Source organism: Halictus rubicundus, chromosome 8 (assembly GCF_050948215.1).
Source record: "Halictus rubicundus isolate RS-2024b chromosome 8, iyHalRubi1_principal, whole genome shotgun sequence".
Lineage (NCBI taxonomy): Eukaryota > Metazoa > Arthropoda > Insecta > Hymenoptera > Halictidae > Halictus > Halictus rubicundus.
Window position 1 is genome coordinate 19,287,764 of NC_135156.1, and position 22,074 is coordinate 19,309,837.

The 22,074-nt window shown below is 34.4% G+C and overlaps 5 protein-coding genes and 1 long non-coding RNA gene across 11 annotated transcripts; 1 reads left to right on the forward strand and 5 right to left on the reverse strand.

Annotated features, from left to right (window-relative positions):
- Positions 1–93: 93 nt before the first annotated feature.
- On the reverse strand, positions 94–3,481 carry LOC143356110 (mitochondrial import inner membrane translocase subunit TIM44). Its single transcript, XM_076791530.1, has 7 exons — positions 3,335–3,481; positions 2,626–2,790; positions 2,317–2,562; positions 2,042–2,246; positions 1,779–1,927; positions 1,339–1,702; positions 94–1,229 (listed from the first exon to the last, which is right to left on the reverse strand). The coding sequence occupies exons 1-7, from the start codon at positions 3,335–3,337 to the stop codon at positions 982–984; spliced, it is 1,380 nt and encodes a 459-aa protein (XP_076647645.1). The 5' UTR covers positions 3,338–3,481; the 3' UTR covers positions 94–981.
- Positions 3,482–3,594: 113 nt separating this feature from the next.
- On the reverse strand, positions 3,595–5,711 carry LOC143356111 (uncharacterized). Its single transcript, XM_076791531.1, has 3 exons — positions 5,241–5,711; positions 4,819–5,125; positions 3,595–4,710 (listed from the first exon to the last, which is right to left on the reverse strand). The coding sequence occupies exons 2-3, from the start codon at positions 5,013–5,015 to the stop codon at positions 3,633–3,635; spliced, it is 1,275 nt and encodes a 424-aa protein (XP_076647646.1). The 5' UTR covers positions 5,016–5,125; positions 5,241–5,711; the 3' UTR covers positions 3,595–3,632.
- Positions 5,712–6,105: 394 nt separating this feature from the next.
- Positions 6,106–8,824, reverse strand: Mmy (UDP-N-acetylglucosamine pyrophosphorylase mmy). The gene is made up of 3 exons (XM_076791529.1): positions 7,849–8,824; positions 7,374–7,770; positions 6,106–7,299 (listed from the first exon to the last, which is right to left on the reverse strand). Exons 1-3 carry the CDS (start codon positions 8,325–8,327, stop codon positions 6,763–6,765), a joined length of 1,413 nt encoding a protein of 470 aa, XP_076647644.1. The 5' UTR covers positions 8,328–8,824; the 3' UTR covers positions 6,106–6,762.
- Positions 8,825–9,072: 248 nt separating this feature from the next.
- On the reverse strand, positions 9,073–10,281 carry LOC143356115 (uncharacterized). The gene is made up of 3 exons (XR_013082615.1): positions 10,092–10,281; positions 9,905–9,996; positions 9,073–9,703 (listed from the first exon to the last, which is right to left on the reverse strand). It is a non-coding gene; the product is annotated as an uncharacterized LOC143356115 (long non-coding RNA).
- Positions 10,282–10,686: 405 nt separating this feature from the next.
- Arf51f (ADP-ribosylation factor 6) lies at positions 10,687–12,404 on the forward strand. 5 transcript variants are annotated; one of them, XM_076791538.1, is made up of 6 exons: positions 10,687–10,825; positions 11,443–11,554; positions 11,675–11,778; positions 11,856–12,054; positions 12,131–12,273; positions 12,356–12,404. In XM_076791538.1, exons 2-5 carry the CDS (start codon positions 11,473–11,475, stop codon positions 12,271–12,273), a joined length of 528 nt encoding a protein of 175 aa, XP_076647653.1. In that variant the 5' UTR covers positions 10,687–10,825; positions 11,443–11,472; the 3' UTR covers positions 12,356–12,404. The 5 variants fall into 5 exon arrangements, with proteins under 5 accessions (XP_076647653.1, XP_076647654.1, XP_076647650.1 ...); XM_076791539.1 differs by having other exon boundaries at positions 11,443–11,567; positions 12,131–12,404; XM_076791535.1 differs by having other exon boundaries at positions 12,131–12,404.
- A 3,907-nt stretch (positions 12,405–16,311) lies between these two features.
- On the reverse strand, positions 16,312–21,470 carry Vps50 (vacuolar protein sorting 50). Of its 2 annotated transcripts, XM_076791526.1 has the most exons (11): positions 21,392–21,470; positions 21,038–21,253; positions 20,273–20,788; positions 19,516–20,198; positions 18,982–19,360; positions 18,475–18,765; positions 17,876–18,346; positions 17,670–17,791; positions 17,382–17,571; positions 17,185–17,287; positions 16,312–16,821 (listed from the first exon to the last, which is right to left on the reverse strand). In XM_076791526.1, the coding sequence occupies exons 2-11, from the start codon at positions 21,080–21,082 to the stop codon at positions 16,799–16,801; spliced, it is 2,823 nt and encodes a 940-aa protein (XP_076647641.1). In that variant the 5' UTR covers positions 21,083–21,253; positions 21,392–21,470; the 3' UTR covers positions 16,312–16,798. The 2 variants fall into 2 exon arrangements, with proteins under 2 accessions (XP_076647641.1, XP_076647640.1); XM_076791525.1 differs by lacking the exon at positions 21,392–21,470 and having other exon boundaries at positions 21,038–21,286.
- Positions 21,471–22,074: the final 604 nt, after the last annotated feature.

A 22,074-nucleotide genomic window follows, 5' to 3' on the forward strand; every position in this document is an offset into this window, starting at 1 on the left:
GAATTTGTTCCCTTATCACTAGATCACTCTCAAAATTCTCTTTTTCTGCGGCGTACAAAGAACAAATAAAAAACAAGGGATTATTATTTAAAGTTTCATATTAAGATTCTTTATTGTAGCTCAAAAACGATTAATTTTGTTATATATATATTATTACAATCTTTAAAAAATAATTGATAGTTTTGTTAAGCTTTACCTATACAGGTACTGTACAGTCTAACATTATAACATGAACTTGCGTGTATGTACACTTATACATAATACATTCTGTCATTCAACTTTTAATGCTTAACATAGAACTTTGTTTAATCGTAAAATCTTTGCAAATATTCCACCTCATTGAGGATTTTCCTTAAAAAATTAACGGTGAAAGCAATATTCGACACTTTATCTAAATTATTACATACTCTATTCCTTAACATTTTAGTAACAAGATTTATAATATATATGTACAGGAAGAATCGTACTGAAATTTTCAGTGTTTGTATGCGTTAATTAGACCGCTAACGCATGATGCATTCAAATATCAAACTACATCGATAAATAATCGATTGGTTGTTCTAGTGTACAAGTACTATCAGAACTTTAGAAACCGTCCTAAATGGCGCTGTACATTTTGTAACTGTAACGCAACTACAAATGGAAATACTATTTAAACGCATTAAATAAGTGGTCGATTACTTTTCTTTTTGTCAGTAGATTGTTATGGTACATTTTAAGTTACTTTTCTTCTCTGTTTGCATGTACCGATTAAATCAATTTGCGATCTTTATAAAATTTATATAACTATATCAAAAGAATGATCCATCCGACCAGATCGATTAATGTGTGTATTGTCCTACCTAGCGATCCTAGATAGAATTAATACAATTCAACTGAAACCAATAAAAAAACATGAGTCAATTGTTCACTTATTCTCCAGTCACTTGTATTCCTGTGAATTGTTTAAAGTTTTAACTAGGTCCACGCGATAGTTGTACACTATACGAATTGCTCCGAACTAGTGGCACTTAGATCGAGTAAACGCCATGCAGCTTTTGGATTAAGTTCCGTAGAATCACGACATAATACCCAAACATAGTTGACGCGCATTACTTTTTCAGGATCACCTTCTACAACTTTGTTCTTGCCATCTCTCACGCACATAATCTGTTGGCACTGAAAGCTAATTAATAAAACTGGTCCTTGCTCCATTACTTTACCCATGATTAAATCTATGTTATTTATATCTGAAATTAAGCAAGTTTTATTTCATTCGATGTATAAATACAGTACATATAGTAATATTGCAGAAAAGAAAAAGAAACGAGAAAAGTTTCTTAAAATAAGGAAGCGTACCTAGGATTTTGCTATCTAAATGATATCCTAATTTTTCTGCCTGCTTCAAAGGTTGGGCTATTATATTGTACGGAGCTTCGTGACACCAATCTTTTAAAATTTCAAGATTCCCCTGTATCATAGCTTCGAGAATATTTGGTATAATATCCGTTTCGCAATCTTTCAGGAATTGCACTCTGTCAAAATTCGGGTCCAATTTACAAATTTCTGTTAATGTCTCTGAAAGTTCTGTTTTTTGAAACAGTCCACCCATTATATCTGTAACTTTCTCTGTCAATAGTCTGGAAGCACGAATAACAGGATTATCTGATTCTTCATATTTTATCTTCCAATCCAACACTTTATTCACATATGGATTTTTATCCTTCAAAAAATAGAATTATCCGATAAGAGTACCGTAAGAATATGTTATTTAGTGTTTAACACTTCAAAATGAGTACCTTAAAGTTTTGCCATGACTGATGAAATTTTGAATCTTTATGCAATTCAACTCCCATAGCTTCCGCGTTCGGTGTAACGCATTTGTCGTCTTCGACGTGCATAATATCTTTTCTTTTCCTTAATTTTTTAGGTGGAACATAAACTCTTCCTGCAATTATCATTAACATTATCTAACAAGAAAGAGTACATTTTTACCCGTTTATGTTTATGTTTATACTTATGTGTTCGATTCATCTTAAGACTAAATACATTTATTAAATACCATGCATTCCTTGATGATCCAGTTCCTCTCTCACAGCTTCCGCAGTTTGCGATATTGTTTGGAATGCGCTCGTCTTTCCTATAGCTTGACTCTTTTCAGTGATAGTTTCTGCTGCTCCTTTAGCCGACTTTGATATTTCTTCACCCAATTGTCCAGCTTTTTTACCCAATTCCGTTTTACTCGCTTCCTCGAGAACTTCTTGAACCTAAATAGAAAAATTTAAACAACGATGAAACAATTTGTACCGATAAAGAAAACAGTAATTGGATCCACACCTTCTCTTTCAAAGAATCTAGTTTTTCTTTTAAAGCTTCTGAACCTTTAGTGGCTTCTGATTCAACTGCTTGAAATTTTTGCCTTGCCGATCGTAATGCTTCCGACTGTTCGAGCTTTTCTGCTTCTTCTCGAAATTTTTTTAAAGATTCTTTCATTTCCTTATTCTTTTGCATTTCCTGCTTGATATTCTCAAGAAATTGAGAAAAGAAGCTAGGTCTTCGCGCGGGATTAGAATACAATCGAACCTAGATGGATAACCATTAATTGTGTGTAATTATTTATTCAGCATTGCTCAAAATCAAACTCACCCATAAATCTTTAGAATCTGTGGTTTCAGATAACTGTGACTGTAGTAACACATTGTAACTACGTACGACCGCATTATCCATAGAACCATTTCCAAACTTTTTCGTAGATTGCGCCGAACGTGTGGCACCAATCAGATTGGCCCTACACATTGCAAGGTTCTGAAACTAGAAAAAATACTGCTGTTCGAATATGTGTTTTCCCTTCACTTAATTACATATGTTACACAATTTTTGCTTCATTAGATTCATGACCTTTTTATTTCACCAAAGTATATAATAGTCTATCGGGTTTCCATAGAATTTTCTACTATTGTTTCTCAACAATACATATTCATGACAAAATGTTAATCTCTGTAGGTACAAAGTATAAGTGCACATTATTATTACCACTAAACGATAGTACATTCTCTTAATTTGTGACTACTTGTTCGGTTCTTTATTTCCCAAAAACATGAAAGAGGAAAAAAATAAAATATAATTTGCATAGCGAAATCTTTGAATAATATGATGTAATGACATAAAAAAGAACTGTGTGCATAATGTTGTACAAAAGAACATAACCTCGTGCAGCGCATGAAAAAATGACCGGTTTACATGCAAGAAGATATTGAATCTACGTTTCACTAAGAACACTGTGAACAAGTATATTTAATTTTTATTTCTACACAATTAACAAGTAAATGTTCAGTTAGTAATTTAAATCATTTACCATTTTACAATTGATTTATCTGTGACGGCATCAAAAATCTCCGTAAAATATTCTACTGCTGTAGGAAGGACATCTGTCGACAAAAATTATAACACGCATCACGCACGCACACACGACTGCACACGACACACGCATAAAAACACGACAGTGAAGCTTTTTATTCTTATATACTAACATAAATAAAAGATATAATTTGTTCCCATTAAAATTAGTTACTTCATATGTATAGCTCAAAATGTGAAGCACAGAAAATGCCAGAATAACAGTTTTAAAGAAATGTATTTGTCAATTATGTAAGTTACAATCTCAATCCTGGTACTCTATACAAAAATTCTCCATCATCGTCATAATAGCAATCCTTTACTCTGTACGTCAGACCTTGTTTCCATACGTTTTTAGGAATTTTTATAGGTTTCGTGTATTCGAATTTTGTGTCTATATCTGTTTTTCTATCTTTTACGTACGTATCTACGGCGCCACCGCGTTCTGTATTTAACGTGTTTACTACTTTTGTCTGAGTTTCATTTTTCTCAACTACTGGTACATTTTCTGTCAACACACTTTTTGTTGGTGTTATATTTTCCTTCTTTACTTGTTCCACAGAATTAGTAGACTCCTTAGATTCTACAACTCCTAAATTCATTGATTCTATGTACTTTCTATATGTCTGCAATAATGTTATGCCTTCTTCCGGGGATTTCTTGTACAATTGTTTCAACTGTACTTTCATAAATTCGTTGAAAGTTAGTATCTTTTCATTTGCAACAGACTTCCGTTTATTAATTTTCATATAGTCGGAGCTGTTTACCTGTACCATAGATTTTTCCAAGTCATTCCTGTTTATAGTACACAATATTTGTTTATTTCGATTTATTTCGCTTTCGGAAGAAATTAATTTCTGGTCCTGAACAGGCTGTTTTTCGTTCGCACTTTTCGTTAAAATGCTTGAAAATAGTGAACTTCTTGGCTTTAGAAATTCCATTTTCGGAGGTACTAATGTTTTACTCGAGTCCTCTTTATTGGGTAAAGCAATTTTTCTATCTTTGAATTTCATTAAATGTTCACGTAAGATAGGGTTTACCACTAATCTACCACTTTTGAAATTCTTCCAATTGTTTACGACTTCAGTGTCGAATTTAATAATCCTATCTATCGATTTAGGTACCCATTTTGCTTTTAAAACACTTCGGATTGTTTCAGGCAAGGCTGGAAAACTGTTGCTCAATTTTTCTGGTGTCCATTCCAGTGGATTGCTTTCATGCAATTTCTGTATTTGATCCTTTTCCCTGAATGTCAGAAATTTTGGTTCCGTTTCTTTAAAATATTTGCTTTTAACAATACGTTGTTTCAGCTTCTCTTTAGACTTTTCTATTTCTCTAGTAACGCATAAATAATTGTTATATTATTAAAAATGATTAGACTAACCAAACAAATTTAAATATTAGCATGAAATGTATTGTTTTTTATCATTCTTGAAAATATACCTTTCGTGCATCTTGTGCGATTCTCTGATGTTCATAAAATCGGACGTGTATGCATCTAAATCTTCGTTGTCGATCTCTTCTCTATCATCTGGTAAGTCTAATTTTTCAAGTTTTCCTTGAATGCCAGCAGCTTGGGTAAAAGATTTCGAGGCATATGTCCTTATTAACCGAAAAGTTAATGTTCCAACGTTGCTCATTCTGAGCTTGTTTTCTTTTATTTTTTCACCTTTTTATTAAGAACTTTGTGCGATACTCTTTCAGGTTTTTTTAAAAGTTAAATCTATAACTGATGCACAATAGCTAATTCCTAATAATATTACGAAGCATTAGGTATGTATACTGTTGTCTCTATAGTTATATATATGTATATTGTAAACAATGCGATAAAAATATGTGACTGCATATTTATAATGTATACTTACAAACAATTATTATATTTCAACAGTTGTATACTGCGGCGCGGCGTTTCCAGTCTATTATACATATGTAGTGTTAGTAACAATAACGATGTCGATATTTCAGATCGTGAGACACGAAACCCCAAATGGCGATTGGTCTACCCCTATACCTCGTCAGTGCCAGTTATGACAAAATCAGTTTAATCAGTTTGGCGCTAGTTTCGCCATTCCCCTAGGCCGCGCCTAAGGAGAGAGCACAGACAAAGAGTTGGCAGTACTACTCTACTTGGTCCTACTTGGTCCTACTCCCAACGATCGCTCGCAGTTGCTCACAGTTGCTCACAGTCACTCACAGTTGACCGTTACTATCAGTTACTACCAGTTACTATTGACCGTTATCAACCGTTACACGAGGCGTACTTCGACCGCTCGACAGAGTTGCCCTGAGCATTCTGAGCAATTCTGAGTCGCTCAGTCATACGAGGCGTTCCTCGTCAGTTACCTGTACTGTCACATCAAACGCATCTCTAGCCTTTGAATAAAGTGTTTACATTCTTGTTCTCGTTGAACTACAAATCTAGTGATTTCTTAACATTCTGACCACGTGGTTCGATAAAAATGTAGAGTAGGCTACATTCTTCGGTACCTTCCCCGAAGCTTCGTAAATTCTCCGGGAGTGTGAACCCCCTACATCGACTAGAGAACTAAAAATCCTCAGTCACAAATGGTCACAGACGAGGTAGGTCAAGGTAGGTCAAGGTATAGGACCACAGAAGTGGTCAATTGTGTTTCCTGAAAGTCCAATCTAAATTTTACGTTATCTATGCCTATGCCTATTTTTACGTTATCGTGAAGTAATTTGTAATATCAGACCTCGTTGCAGTTTGCAGAGTTAGGAGTAGACTCTATACTCCTATATCTCGTCTGTGCCTCAATGTTGTCAGTGTTTCAGTATAGCAGTTTAGAGAACTACGTATTCTGTGATAGCGGTACTTCCTGAAATCAAATTTGAGTAAATGACGGAAAAATATAGACAGATCAGTGATGGTCGTGTGTAAGGTAAACTCTGTTAGGGTAATCAGCAATTCTTTTGATAAACTACTACATATATTATAAGAGTTTCCTGTAGTACCCTTTTGTTCTTTTATTGATTTACATGATGTTTAGAAGATTTGTATAATAAACGCATTTTGTTCGAGAAATTAAATTTAATATATGCGTGTATACATATACAATACAGTTAATTTAATATTTATGATATAATTAAAAATCCTATGATTAATTTACTTTATGCTTAAAAATTTATTTATTTTATGTAAGTGTGTGTGCGCGCGCGCGCGCCTGTATATATCTATCATTGCTTTTATATATATTACTGGGACAAAGTTTCTGTAGGATCATTAAAAATGTATAATGTCTAATCTTCGTTACTAAACAAGAAAAAGGTAAGTAGTATATCCATGTTATGGATCGTAGACTTATAATTGTATATAAAAATATATACTGTTGTTATCGTTATGAAAAAGTTTCACGATATCCGGTTGTACTACTCCAGAACGCAAGGACCTTCAAAGGATTGACCTCCCACATGACTCAGGTTTTCTCCTGCGTAAGACACTAAAGGAGATACTTCTACATCATTCGTTACACTTATTGCTCCTGCATTTAGCAACCACTTTCTATGAAGTTCTAGTACATCGTTACGCGCAGTGCTTGGGCAATCTTGACCACTCGAATCAGCATTTTTAAGAGGACTAAAGTCTTCCTGGCGAACACCCATCCAAACTGCTAATTGTTTTGCAAATTTGAACACATCGAACACGAATTTTTCTATTTTAATACCATTTGGGGCCGTAGGAATTTGTCTGTGTCCATTTGCATCTACATATGGAATTTTCTTTTTGGCAATATGCACCTGCATCTCCTTTTCATAGTTATTACTAACTGCAGAAAGAAAATCTACGGTAAAGTAGTGATTACACACGTTTGCAGTGTTGTACACCAACTCTCCATTGTCATAGCGTAATTCAGCTGTTTCATTTGAAATTTCACTGTACTCGACGACCTGATAAGTATCGTTCACCTGTGGTAACAATAATATAAAAAATGTCTTTATCGATAGTACTCGGTAAACAATTACAGCAACTATCAACATACTTTGCACACGACTCCTACTGCTTCGCTCGGCGATGATTTTTCTACTACCTTCACTCCGCAATCTATGGACGACGATATACAATATCCCAGGAAGATAGGATCGGCCACCTTTATCAGGATATTATCTACCGAATGAACGTGAACACTGCGTATTCTACGTTGTACCATATCGTCCAATATTCCTTGCGTCCTTAAAGCTCGGTATAATCCTCCGTTACCGTCCGGTGCTTTAGAGATTTTGTGCTTTTCGCTCAAAATGATTTTTCCCTCGAAGGTGAAACATGGCATCATGCCTTGTTTGAAGGTTTTCACGTTTTCCTCTTTCAAGTTAAAGTAACTATGTTCACGCAAGAAATCAACTGTAGCGACGTGAGTGGCTTCGCTGGTTAATATATACCTGACAAGAGAGAACTATTATTAACCCACCCAAAACCTATTTACATTACATAATAAACATATATTTTCTTATAAATACCAAGTAATCTCTCCTCGTTTTCCACATTCCATCTCAGCTATATTTTCTAAACGAATGATTCTTTCGGCTTGTAGTTGAAACAGTGTTTTACCAGATGGTAATCCAACATTGTACATACCCTTGGGATAAGAAACTCCCAATCGAGTACCTTGACCCCCTGCCATCAATAACACCGCTACCTTACCATTCGCAATGTCTTCAAGGCCCAATTTCTCATATATTTTCAGTTGTTCTCTGTCAGTCGTCTTGACAGAGCCTATCCTCTCTTTAGGAATAGGAGTCACCTTGTCGTCTAGCGTACCGCTTTGCATCGAAGAGAAAACGTGCATAGCTTTCTCATAACACGAAGTCACTTCTGCAAAATCCAATTCCAGTATGTCTTGACGAAGTTCGTCTCTCTCCTCCTCTGATAATTCGTCCCAAAATTGTAACAGATGTTCTTGGCCAAAAGGGGCAACTTTTCTCCGTAGAGCGTCCATAGTCGCGTTTGTATCTTGGTTTGACAATAATCGGCACCACGTTTTCAGCTATGTGTCAACTTATCGTAATACCGTTATCAGAAACGTTATCGGCGAGCTTCACGATACGTGTCTGCGTTACGGTCTTGTAACGGTACATCGAGGAGAGTGTGCTTAAAACGTGTCGAGCAACAGGTATCTCGTCGAAGCCGGCAACATATCCCAACTCATAAGTGTGCCTAAAACGCGTCGAGCAACAGGTGTCTCGTTCAGGCCACAGAATAAGTATTCTGTGTCCAAAGTCCAGACTGCAGATAACCTATCCCATCTCATAGATAGATCGGGGTAACATCACTTTCACTTTCACTTTCACTATTCCACGTAGCACGTTGATACGATACGATTTCTCTTATTATTAACCCCTCTCGCCCTTCCAACTTCTCTATCGATTCTCTGTCTCCTTCCCAGCACATTTTCCTGTTAGCTGTTACGCCTGTAATGGTTTACGGTTACAATCGCGTGTCGTTGACGTACGCGTTATGCATGGCACATACATATATAAATACATGGCAGAGTTTATTCGTTTCTCGACGTATCGTTCGAATTCGATGCTAGTCATCGAGACCGTAACCTTTATCGTACAACCTACATATGTATGTACATATGTACATACATCCATACATCAAACCGATACAGTTACAACGCTTCTTATTGCCGGTTTCTATATGATCGCCTACCTATGTATGTAATATATATGCGTAGATGAAATAATCGAAACGATTGTGAATTATTCAATACCGTTGCGAAAACAATCTCGATTTATCGACAATGGTTGGGAATGAATAGTGAAAGGTTGCGAAGAAAGACGTCCTTGCATTCCAGCTATGCAAAACGAAAACGTTCGACAGCGTGACATTCACCGTGCAACACTGTCAAAAATGTCAATCTGCCGATGTTTTGTTACCAAAATCAAACCAGAATTTCACGAATCGAAATCGTATATAGACATTTCATTTATTAATTGGTACATATACATTTATATGTCTAACAGCAATATGTACTTTAGATAATTTTATAAGAAAAGAATTACACACACAATCAGCAAATTTTTCGAAGCGAATACAAACTCGAAAGCAGCATGTTAAAGAATTTCAAGTTCTTCACTCGACTGTTGGTTTGTTTATCGGAATACAAATGAGTACGAAGAATAGCTAAAAAAGTGTTCAAACAGTTAAAGAAAATTGCAATCAAGAATAATTGTTAAATACAAGACACGTCCCTCCCACGGCCGTGCCCCTTCATCCAACTCTTTCAGCACGTTTTGCTTTTTCTGTATGTCTTATCTGCGCGTAAGCACTTTATCCCCACCGTTCTACTGCGTATCCAACCATATTCAACTGTAAATATATAGATATGCAGACTTTCCAGAAAGAGAAAGAGAAAGAGCGATGAGCGAGATAGATAGAACGAAAGCAAGCGAGCTCGCGTCATGTCCTTTGCTAGCTCCACTCTATCCCTCTTTATCTCGGGACACGGAAGCAGCACTGTCGCACCAGCGAATCGTCACCCAATCAGGGCACAGGAATTGTTTCGCTTACCTCTTATATTGTACGGTCTGCTGCCTGAAGTGCGTACAGTACAAAAAGCAATATGTACTACGGTGCCTATCGAACACATATGCTATTTTACCCTGATAGATATTAATTAGTTTATATTTGTAATACGTATTAATAGTGTATACGTATATGTGTATATATAGGTCACAGGTACTTGCTTTGTACGTACTCAATTAACGTAATATGATACATCGTGTATCATCTTATTTCAGTTTTTGAGCACAGAGGAAATGTACATGAACATAATGTTTATGCATGTCCGTCATATTGTGAGCGATCGTTTTCTTTCGAAAATTGAAGTTTTTTTCTGCAGATATGTACCAATTATATATTTTTCAATATGTTGCTCGACTCACACCAACTTAATCCGTATGATGAATCATGAGTTGTTTGGATGTCCTGTGCAAATTCCGATAACGTACGATGGAAGAGAAAATTGATAAACTTGTGTCATAAAAATTTGTAATAGTACAAAATTATACGTTTCATTCTGACTGTATTTGACATTAGGCAATACGCTGACAAAGTTTTTCGAGCATTTTTAAGACAGCCAGGTGCATGCGTGTATGCGAATAAAATAAGTTGTACCGCTATAGTTTGACGCGTGATGTAATATTTAAAACGTATCGGCAATTAAGGGTTAGTAATAGATCGCGACATACGGTGGCGCTCGAAAATTCTCTGTTAGAGCTGAATGCAACATGCAGACGTGATCTCAATATTTCGTTTAAGTTACACGCGTGTTTGCCTGTGACTTACGAAGAGACATCATGTTGTACGTGGCTAAATAACATTTCTTACGATGCCGCGGCAATACTACGGCTGTAATAATAAGTTGCGTGTAGCGGTGTGATATGTTTACACGTTCATGATACAGTACTCGCCCGTCGTAAATGTATTTCGGTGAGTTACATATACGGCCACTTCTTATTACACACCTCCGGCGTATTGCTGACACGTAGGATTTCTTAAAAAAAAAAATATTCGTCATCAATTGTCATGCAAGTTACACGACCGATTGCTGTATTTATCGCGACGACTATTCGGTATTATTTCATAGACCATTCTTTTCTCTTCTCTAAAATACTCTAAATTAATGAAATTGTTAACCATACATCCGTCTATTTTACGATTATGCCACGAATTTATTTTCTGTCCTATCGTTTCCTTGATATTTATTTATTTCAGTACGTTATATATGTTCGTTGTAGGTTAGGAGAAATGTCCTTGGGTTGGAGGGATATTTCAAAGTTGTATTAATCGTTAAAATGTTATTCTTATGTGAAGATATTAAAACTAACATAGAGGTTAAGATTTGTAGAATTTTTTATTTTCACTATATTATTTGCTTTCGATCTGGATACATTACTGTTAAGATCTCTCTGTTAACATTGTCGTATAGTACGTTCCGCTACATTGTAGTTTCAAAATAAGACTGTATAGAGTCTCGGCGTGTCTCTGAAGTACTACATTCTTTTGCAAGAAAGGTTTTATTTAATACTAAAATTTGTTTAACTTAGGTGCCAGGTGCTTAAGAAGCAGCTGGCAAGATGGGAAAATTGTTGTCAAAAATCTTTGGCAACAAGGAAATGCGAATTCTTATGTTAGGACTAGATGCTGCTGGGAAAACTAGTATCCTTTATATGTATTCTTTTATTTCTGTGTATAGGATTTATCAAGAACAGATAAGAAATTTTAGTAAAGCTACATTATCATTTTGCCTCAATTGTTGTTTTCTTAATAATATATTAGCGATATTATATAAACTTAAATTAGGACAGTCTGTAACAACTATACCAACTGTAGGATTCAATGTAGAAACAGTTACCTATAAGAACGTTAAGTTCAATGTTTGGGTAAGCAACGTCTAATGTATTTTATACGTAGCAGTTTTATAGATACCGTTCGTTACGAAGCACAAATTTTTGTTTAGGATGTTGGTGGTCAAGATAAAATACGTCCGCTGTGGCGTCATTACTATACAGGAACACAGGGACTTATTTTTGTAGTAGACTGTGCCGATAGAGATCGAATCGATGAAGCACGTCAAGAACTTCATCGAATTATAAATGATAGAGAAATGCGAGATGCTATAATTTTAATTTTTGCAAATAAGCAAGATCTTCCTGATGGTAAGCATTGTTATTCGCTAACGAAATGCTTTAAAGTTACCTAAGGTAGAAATATTATTTCTGTTATAATTTCTAGCAATGAAACCGCATGAAATACAGGAGAAGTTGGGTTTAACTAGGATACGAGACAGGAATTGGTATGTTCAACCGTCGTGTGCCACAACAGGGGATGGGCTTTACGAAGGTCTTACATGGTTGACCAGTAATCATAAATTATGAGTAAATATTTATTTTTCATCGATTAGCCGCATACCAAGAATGTACGTTTGCTTTGTCTTTTCACTTTTTATTTATCATGTAGAGGCTCTGTAATGCAACTGACAATGATCGTTAAGATCCATAAGAGAAAAGAGATCACTTTAACCATACAATTGCAAATATAAGACAACCATCGATATCGAATGGTGCGTTTCAGTAATATTAATGCTATATAAATAGAAATTTATCAAAGTACCAAAAGATATTATAAAAGACTTTGTTACTAACTGTTTACTGAAGTCCATGAAAATAGTTACTACAATATTAAGTTAACATGTTCATCATTTTATCATAATTTAAATGTATGTATATGCGCGTGCGTATCGCATTATGTTACTAATTGTAAGAGAACACAAAAAATTCTGTGCCGTTTGTGGTACTAAGGGATGCATTTAAAGAAAACGAAAATATCTTTGCAACTTCAAATGATCGTTTACGTAATGATCCATTAAAATTTTCATGCTTCAAATTGGTATCTGATTGGTTATCGTTGATGCTACGTAATCCGTATCTTGTAATATTCATACATATAATCTCATCGATATATGTAAGTAAACGTTCGAAAGACTTACACGAATGGTTCGATATAACACCAGAGTAATACTCATTGATAAAACTTTGTTACTATCCAGATGCATCAGAGTATTTCTATGATTTCACTTGTACCTCTTTTATTGTGATTGTCTTCCAATTCTGTCATATCTGAACGCATATCGGACGGCTTTCATTTTCAAACTTGTTTATATGTTTTCGTACATATTTCATCTTCGCGTTTGATTAAACTGTATTATAATGCATCTAGACACGCGTGCGTGCGCGCGCGCGGAGTGGCGAGGTTGTTTTCTGTACGCACAAAAGATAAGCCGCAAGATTTAATACGATACGACAGTTCTAATCTGTTATTATTACAAGCTCAAAACGGAAAAAGGAAGGTGAAAGGAAATTAAGAACAATGTTACTAGTGTAACAGCATTAAATTTGCCAATATTTCTTACCAGTTAAGTAATTAAATAATGCAGAATTAGGATTAGGTCTTGAAGGAAAGAATCGGTGCATGTTTGCTGCGAGTCTCGTTTCCTTTTTTAAATAGTAATCCGTAGAATAAGATGATAAACGTAATATTTATCGATTCTAATTAATTCTACAAAAAGAAGAACTTCGTTGACATTCAAATTCCATTTTTTACGAGCTTCATACTTGCATAACAGATTATCATTAAAAGCCGAGCGATGGCGGTGTGTTACTCTTTAAATGAATTGCTATATTAATGTTTTAATTTGCATTCCACGATTATGTTAAGGCATTAGGATTTTAACAGATTGTATTACTTTATATGAAATATCAGTAATGGTATACGGATATATAAGGTTGTCGGATTCTTGTTCTTGGCATCCGTACCAAATAATATCTCATCCTGATACAATTCGAATAGAATACTGCCGATGAATGCGGGTAATTTGGAACTATCACAGTAAATATTTCGATAAACTCGTTTTGAAAGAAAGAAATCAGTATCAGAATTACGGCAGAGTAGATGTGTCATTCTTGATGGTACAGTGATAAGAAGAACCGGCTTCTTAAGAGCCGATTATCACAGCTAGCGGGCCAGTACGACCTGACCTGGCATTCGCAACGATTCGTCAGAATTGTAATAATAATAATATTCGTCTTGCGACCAATGAAAACTAATTAACGGATATTTATGGCCATGAACAGGCTTCGGAAAAGCAGTAACATACTAATTGCTAGTACCCGTTCACTTGTACTGAACAGTGCTCTATGGGTATACATGCTTATACTGCATCATTACCATCAATTTTGTGTTCATACGAAAGAAATTCATACGTTATTTTCTTCGTTCGTTTTAATTATAAGCAAAAAGAACAAGATATTTGTAGCAGGAGTAGTTTTGTTGAGGACTAGTTGTTGTTAAAAAAAAAAAATACTTATTCGATTATACGAAATGGTCAGCAGATTTTGGCAATAAACTTCATTCGAACGAACAAGATACTTGTAATTGCTTTACATCTGACATTAACAAAATTAAATGTGAAGTATGCGTAACATATGTAATTTTCGATGGGTATAATTCTTTCTTATTAAAATAACAATATAAATGTGTAATAATATGTTATTCTACACTGGAAAATACTTCTTTACATTTGATGTAGCTGTTACCAAGAATTACTAAATTCTCATTGAAAGCAAGAATATTTTTTAGCCACACTGTTTACAGTTTACATAATTAAGTTGGTGGAAACACAATTTGTAAGGGAATTTTCGTAACTGTGAAGAACGTTGCTCCGTTAACTCTCTGAAGTCTGATTATATGTATGACTTTTATAAGCAAACAATGAATTCTTCGTAGCAGTTATCTCAATCATTTTCATTCGAATGAGAAGACGAATTTCTTGTAATAGCAATATATTTATTCATTCTCTTCGGTATGAAATAACAAAAGCATTTATAGTCGAACTGTTGAGTGTACTAAAGAAAGAAGAAGAAGAAGAAAAAAAAAGAGAAAACAAAAAGGATCACAAAAAGGAAGAGTAGGCGCATACAAGTTTCATAATTGTTATTACATACTACAACTTAACATAGTATTAATATGTAACATTGGCGAACATATTTATTGTCAAAGTAAGCATTTGGTATCATATTTATTGTTCTAGTGGTATCATATGTATCCTCCATATTTTGAAAGTATTCATTTCAACATGATACAGTGAAAGTTGCAAGGCCCGATATAAAACACTTTGGAGTCGGGAAACGAATCGGTATTTCAAATAAATTATCAGCATTTAGTAACGATTACTCGATGGACCGTTGTTTCTCATTTTATAAAAAGTGGTCGGAAACTATACAAGAGACCAGTTACATACATAATTTAATCTTTCAAAAGAGAAAAAGCACATAGGCTTAGAGAGGGTAAGTGTATTTTTATCAACAAATATTACTTGATTAACGATAACTGAAGTTGAATACGTAAAGTTCAATATTGGAAAATGTGGACCTCCTACTATTAGCCAGAGAATTCTCCATGCACCTATGTTCCAAAGTAATAAGAAACGAAAGATTTGTTTAGTCGTATTACAATGATGCATAGTTAGAAAGTACGCGCGTTTTACGCATGAAAAAAAGGAACTGTTCTCCTGTAATTAGTTGCAACGCTTCACGAGAGATGATTACACGCGTAAAATATGATATAAACATGAACATCATTATTTTATATAAATTTTCCAGATATACAAAGTTGTTAACTAAAAAGAAATCGAGCGTGTAACTCGCCACAAACGCGCGTGAACGTTAAAATATTTTTGCGAGTAGCTACTACAGGTGCAATAGAATTTTTTGGTTTCTAGTACAAGTAAAATAATACACAACAAGTGTAATACTACAGTTAATAATATGAGACAAATATCGATAATCTTTACAAAATTTGAAACCGGTGAACCTGGAGAAAATATATATACTTGTATATTATTATTATTATTATTATTACTATTATTACTATTATTATTAATTTGTATAATAAGGACACCTTTAAATTATAAGAGCGTGTTCGCAAAAAATGCGGAACAATGTATTCGAACAAAATATTTGTAATTGCACTTGATATTTATAAATCTTTTTTAAAAATATATTACAAAATTCTCGCAGATATTCAATTAATATTTTGTACTTAACTTGAAACGGAAACGATCATAAAAATATAGGATTAATAGACTGTGGTTTTCATTTGATCTACAAATTCCAATCATACTAATTTCCAAATTCGTCAGGATCACAGCTGTTACAAAAAATTATATATGGTATAATGTACAGTGTGTTTCACAAAATACGTAGCAACATTTTAGGAAGTGAATCTATGCACTGAAACAAATTCAAATATATTACACGAGCGAAAATTAAGAATTTTACAATCGCCAAGTTGTACTGTGGAATTCAATATTTTTGACCAGTTCTAATGTTAGGAGTCTTTTGAGAGAAATCTTTGAGGTATTGTTGCGTATTTTGGAATCATCTTGTGTATTTGAAAAGTTACTTTGAACCGTAAGAATACATTCTTTATGTGACAAGATTTTTCAAAATAAAATGATTTAAATACATCGACAAAGAATCGGGATTCACGCCCAAAACATTTGTCAAACGACAGAATCCTTGTTAACGAATAGTTTAACAATTTAAAGGTGCTCGTGTATGTATTTTACTCAAAAGTCACATTAATACTGTGATAAATTGTATACCTCTTCTATTATACAGAGTGAAAAATACATGATTGTGTTAATTCGTTTATACATAACGGTATCGTACGAATTCAATTGTAGTTATACGTTGCGATATGAGATTCCGTTCAGTTACTGACAGTACTTACATATTAATACTATATTTATTTTCGCAATTCAGAATTTCGAATTTGTGTTTTTGTCACATTTTTCTTCGATTTCACCGAACTAATTTTCAACAGATCTGTCGTAGGTCATTGTTAACGGACCCGAGATTCTAGTTCTGAAAAAAAAAGTAATTGTCATAAAAAGTAGATTAGTGTTGATTCGGCCCGGGTTTTTCCAACAATACAATCCGTTTCTCAACCTGTTTTTTCTTTGACTATTTTCACGAAAAATTTTTTTAGAAACCGGATACAAAATTTACGTCGAGCTCTAATAAAAATCCTAGACAATTTAATTTAGCTAACAGATCTAATTAATTAATTTAAAAAAAAAAAAGAAATAAGATAAAAAGAAAAAATAGAATAAAGAAAAGGCTCGTATCGATCGCGAGTATTTTCGTCGCAAGAATTCATCTTTTAGACAATTCCTATTTCGACGCAATCTTGACATATATTGTAGTGGATAGCTTGATGCTATCTACCAGGTCGTTGCTCTTCTATTAAACCTATTAATCGTTGCTGAGTTTTCTTATTCTTTTGACAAGCCGAGCAAATTAATCCGATCAAATGCTTGCCAGAATATTCCTGTAGCAAAACAAAAAAAAATCAGAATGATGCAACTGATTTGGAAAGTATTAATTTATGTAGTTGTGTACCCCGACCGAAGCCTGCAAATTACCTTGTGCTCTTTTATCCACTCTTCCAAGGTTTCCTCTGGAAGATAGTAAGCTGTAATGTACAGTTCAACGTATTCTCTGTGTGGCATTGGTCTCAGAGATGTTAAAGTCTCGAACTTTGATTTCAGTTGCGTGAAATCCAGTATCATCAATCCTCTTCCGCCGTTTGAACACTTTTTGGCACTAGAAAAACTATGAGAAACGTAAATGTAACGTTAGAAAAGTAAACAGAAGATTATGGAATTCTATGGAATTATATCTTGACAGAAAATCTATAAATAATCACATACCCTTCTACCAAAGTGTGGGTTATAAGGTGGGCAACGTTTTCCCAGACGGCATTGTAAACATCGTTCGATAAAGGGAGACAACTTCCAATATTTTTTAGCCTTTCGCTTAGAACGGATATTTCCTACACGAGCGAAAACGCTTTACTTTCACTTTTGCTTCTATGTTTTTTCGTTTACGTGCTTTAAAGAAAACCGAACACACATACCTGAAGTAATTCGTCGATATAACTGCTATGTTGAGACATTACACCTGCCACCTCCCAATTAACTTTATTCATTAAGTTTAAAATGTTTGTCATATCCAGCGCTTGCGATACTACCGCCATGTATACAGGCTTTCTCAAGTCCGTCGTCGATGCTATCGTTTGCATATAAAATCGATGAAGAAATCCACGTTGAGGGCTAGATGGTATAAGATGCTCTAAATATGGTTTCAAATCTTCGTACTGTTGCCCTAAAAATATTAAAGATTCGACTGCTACTATTCGCTCGGTCAAACCATATAGTTTCTCTGGTTGTGTCAAGTTTATGATGGAAGAGAGTTGCGGTTGCCGTACTTTATGGGAATTTATTTTAACGTTATCCTCGGTATTGTTCTCGCAAACGATTAAATCTTCTTTAATTCTTGCCAACGATGACTTTAATTTAGGTGTATACAACGAATCGCTACTTATCACCTGAAAAAAAATTCAGTTGTCAATCAATTTCTGAGCAGTTACTCAAGTTGTCGGTTCAATTAGTCCGTGGACCGCGGTACATTAACTCGCGGTGGAACACCGTAGACGTTAGAAAATAATCAACTTACTAGATCCGAAGCGAAAAACAAGTGTACCGTGTAAAAACACAGCTCATAAAATTGTATCATACTTTGTATAACGGTAACTGCGATTGATCGTAGGAGTCTAGACATCTGCAAATATTTTACACAAACACGTAATATATTCAAAGTGGTATTCGTAATCATAGGTCCCAATTGTTTCAGTTTACATTTTCTCTTATTTATCTTAACGTAATCTGAATCGTCGACGTATTCGTGCTTCAATTCGTCCGGGATGTCGTCATCGGATTCGTCGGAAAAGTACGCGGTCGGATTTTCCTACGTATCATATCACATTACATTATATTATATTATATTATATCATATTATATTATATTATATTATATTATATTATATTATAGTATATTACATTATATTATATTACATTACATATTGTTTTGTTGTTTTCCACGACGTACTGTCGTACACCGTGATTGTTACATACAATATACATGCATGTATGCATAAAGCATAAAAAGAAAAAATCAATTATACCTCATTGTTCAGTAAAATATCTTCATCCATAGTGTCATCCAGGCTTATAGAAAATGGAGACACGCCTCCTTCCAAAAATTTCTGCACCCTTTCTATGCCCAACAGATTATCGTTCTCGCTAACGTTCGAATTATCTAAATTGTTCCATATTTTACATATATTCAGCGCCGGTTTTAAGCTTTTGAATTCCTGTAACTGCGTTGCTACAAAATTCAACTTGACAGGACATAATTCCCAACCATCGTTTTCCAAAAACATTATAAGTTCGTCTAGCCTCGACGCATGATAGTGGGAGAAGTATGACAACGATTGTTTCCTTATAGATTCTTGTAAATTTTCCGACTTGAAACCACACAGCTCCTCTCCGATCTCCATTAATCTGAAAATAGATTTTTATGATTATACTGTGTGTCTTCGATCGTCCGTCTTCCATCTTCCATTTTCTATCCACCAGCAACATAATTTGTTGCAAGTGAAATCTCCGACGATTATCAAACGAAATCAAAACCTATATACATATATTGTATATCTTACCTATTAACTATACCTAGAACTCGGACAAACTGTTCGAATTTAATGTAAGTCAAGTCAGCGTTCATTAAAAATATTGATATTTTCATTTCAACGTCGTGCCATATGCGAATCATACTGGTTCCTAATTTACATTTTACATATTCTTTGCTAAAAGTTTCCTCTAAATCTGTAACATCAGAATCAAACTTGACTTTGTTCTGTTGCTTATTATGCCAATTTACAACCAAATAGTAGGAGCTCAATATTGTCCACAACGATTTACATAGTTCTGTTAAACAGGTGATACATTTTTCTCGAGGGACAGATTGGCAAAGTTGTTTATACTGTCTCTTTGTATCTCCGCCCGCGTACGAATGGACAGTCGAAAAAGCGGTATTGTGAATCGCAGCTGTAAAATGCATATGCAGTTGGTCCATTGCGGATTGAGTTTTTCCTAATAGAGCATAAGCCTCTTGCACAGACGTATAGATTTCTACGTCGAATTGCGTACACATTTTTGAAAGCGTAACATCCAATGCTTCTTCAGCTTGTTCCAATATATCTTGTAATTTTCCATGTAAAGCCGCGATACAATGAAAATGTTTGTACGTCTGAGCGGCGCTCTGGCATTCCAAAAGTAATGATATTGCCCTAGGATAATTCTTTTCGTTTAGAAGTTCCTGCAGTCGATCGCCTGTACGTTGCTGGAAAATATTATGTCGATTACATTTAGATTTTTCTCGTAATCGATACTCGGTAGAAAAAAAGGAAAACTAACCAATGTTTTTATAGTGTTCAAGTTGTTCAACAGTTCTTCTACAATTTGTCGTTTTTGATAATTCGCTAGTATTCCTAAGCTGGCCGTTGTAAATTGTTTCTCCGCTAATTGTAAGTCTGCTCTCCCCATTTTACAGATCTCCAACACGTCTTGTAATTGTTCTTGTATCGATAAAATTTTCTCAAACTCTTTCTTACAAGTATTCTGTTTCTTCAAAATGAGTTGCAAAACTTTCTTCGATACGACCTGATGTTGCTGTTTCAACTTCTTATAGCTCCTCTCGATCTCTTTGGATTGCAATACTTTAGGTAATTTTTCTAATTCATGTCTACAAGAATCAAAATTGTGATCCTCGTTAAAATAAATATCTTCTATAGATTCTAATATATCTTCGTCAGGGACAGGTTCGCTTTCTGTCGATTGGTCAACTTCCAATTGTATATCCTCAGATTTCTGTGACTCTGGGGGATTGAGCAGATCCGAATGTAATCCCATAAGCGGAACCTTGGCTACGTTCTGAACAACGTTCGACAAAAAAAAACATATATAAATGTTATATAAAATATGTCAAAGCAATCGACTAAACATTCTTTTAGAAGGACTAAACCTATTTGTTTATGTACATGGTACATGGAACAGTTGACGCGTAAAACATAACCTAAAACGTTCGAGTAAAATACAAACAGAGAATTGTATTCAGAACATTCACGAATCTATCGGGTAACGTGGTAATCGTAGAGCCGTCAAGTTAACGTTCGTCCTCACCTGCTTATTAATGAGACCGAAGAATTTAAATTTTAGATCCTCCATACTGTTGGTTCGTTCAAAACTCTGCCCAATACATTTTCATCTATTTACTTGATTCCTTGTCGTTTCTGTCAACGAAGGTATCACAACAGGTGACACTAGCATTATTTTCTACCAGTTATTTAAATGGTAGAAAACACTTCATCCCGATGCTATGGAAAGCTCGTCTAACCGCTACGCACATCAAATAAACATGTATGTAAATAGCTATATATATATATATAAAAGCTAATATACATATATATGTCAATATTTTTCTCAGGTTATGCACGGTGTACGGTGTATATCGTATATGTATGTATGTATAGTTACCGCGAAAGTTCAGGTTCGTATCTTACATAGATGCGTATCGTATGTTCAATTTGTAGATTTCGTTAAAATATTTAAGTAATCGTAATTAATGACGAATGAATGCAAGAACAACGAAGGTAATCGGTAACAATAATATCTGTATAAATTTATTTATATAATATGCATACACGTACGCGCGCACATATATATATATATATATATATATATATATATATATATATATATATATATAGCTATAGATATACATATATCGTATATACGTATATGTATACGCATATATGTGTAATCCAATATAAATCTTCCATACTTACATTCGTATACTGGGCTACACGATCCATGCACATATGCATACATACATATGTATATACATATACTGGTCTACGTAACGCGTTTTACATGTTGAATTTTTCTTCTACATCGTGCTTTGTGAAATTCATATTTCAATGAAACGTTCCTTGGTCGCTTAACGATAATAAATCTAACCCAGACCTTTCAACGAAGGAATTTAACGTTTATAAAACACGTTATCATACGTATTTCTTTTTAATCCAACAAGAGTAAGTAAATACCTCGCAGATCCTTCTGAATTCGAAATTGTAATCACAACCCCTTTTTATTGAAATTTTTCATAGGATGCAGATACGTGGAGCACATTTGGAATCTTGTTCGATCTTTAGGGGTTG

Coding starts and splice junctions, on each gene's coding strand:
- LOC143356110 (XM_076791530.1), bottom strand. Junction 2,247..2,316: donor TAGATTCTTTGAAAGAGAAG/GTGTGGATCCAA, acceptor TTTTCTATTTAG/GTTCAAGAAGTTCTCGAGGA. Junction 1,230..1,338: donor TTTAGATAGCAAAATCCTAG/GTACGCTTCCTT, acceptor GCTTAATTTCAG/ATATAAATAACATAGATTTA.
- LOC143356111 (XM_076791531.1), bottom strand. CDS start 5,015: ATGAGCAACGTTGGAACATTAACTTTTCGGTTAATAAGGACATATGCC. Junction 4,711..4,818: donor TCGCACAAGATGCACGAAAG/GTATATTTTCAA, acceptor ATGCGTTACTAG/AGAAATAGAAAAGTCTAAAG.
- Mmy (XM_076791529.1), bottom strand. CDS start 8,327: ATGGACGCTCTACGGAGAAAAGTTGCCCCTTTTGGCCAAGAACATCTG. Junction 7,771..7,848: donor AAACGAGGAGAGATTACTTG/GTATTTATAAGA, acceptor CTCTCTTGTCAG/GTATATATTAACCAGCGAAG. Junction 7,300..7,373: donor CAGTAGGAGTCGTGTGCAAA/GTATGTTGATAG, acceptor TTGTTACCACAG/GTGAACGATACTTATCAGGT.
- Arf51f (XM_076791535.1), top strand. CDS start 11,473: ATGGGAAAATTGTTGTCAAAAATCTTTGGCAACAAGGAAATGCGAATT. Junction 11,779..11,855: donor ACGTTAAGTTCAATGTTTGG/GTAAGCAACGTC, acceptor ATTTTTGTTTAG/GATGTTGGTGGTCAAGATAA. Junction 12,055..12,130: donor TAAGCAAGATCTTCCTGATG/GTAAGCATTGTT, acceptor TATAATTTCTAG/CAATGAAACCGCATGAAATA.
- Vps50 (XM_076791526.1), bottom strand. CDS start 21,082: ATGGAGGATCTAAAATTTAAATTCTTCGGTCTCATTAATAAGCAG. Junction 20,199..20,272: donor TGAACACTATAAAAACATTG/GTTAGTTTTCCT, acceptor AATATTTTCCAG/CAACGTACAGGCGATCGACT. Junction 18,347..18,474: donor TGTTTTTCGCTTCGGATCTA/GTAAGTTGATTA, acceptor ATTTTTTTTCAG/GTGATAAGTAGCGATTCGTT.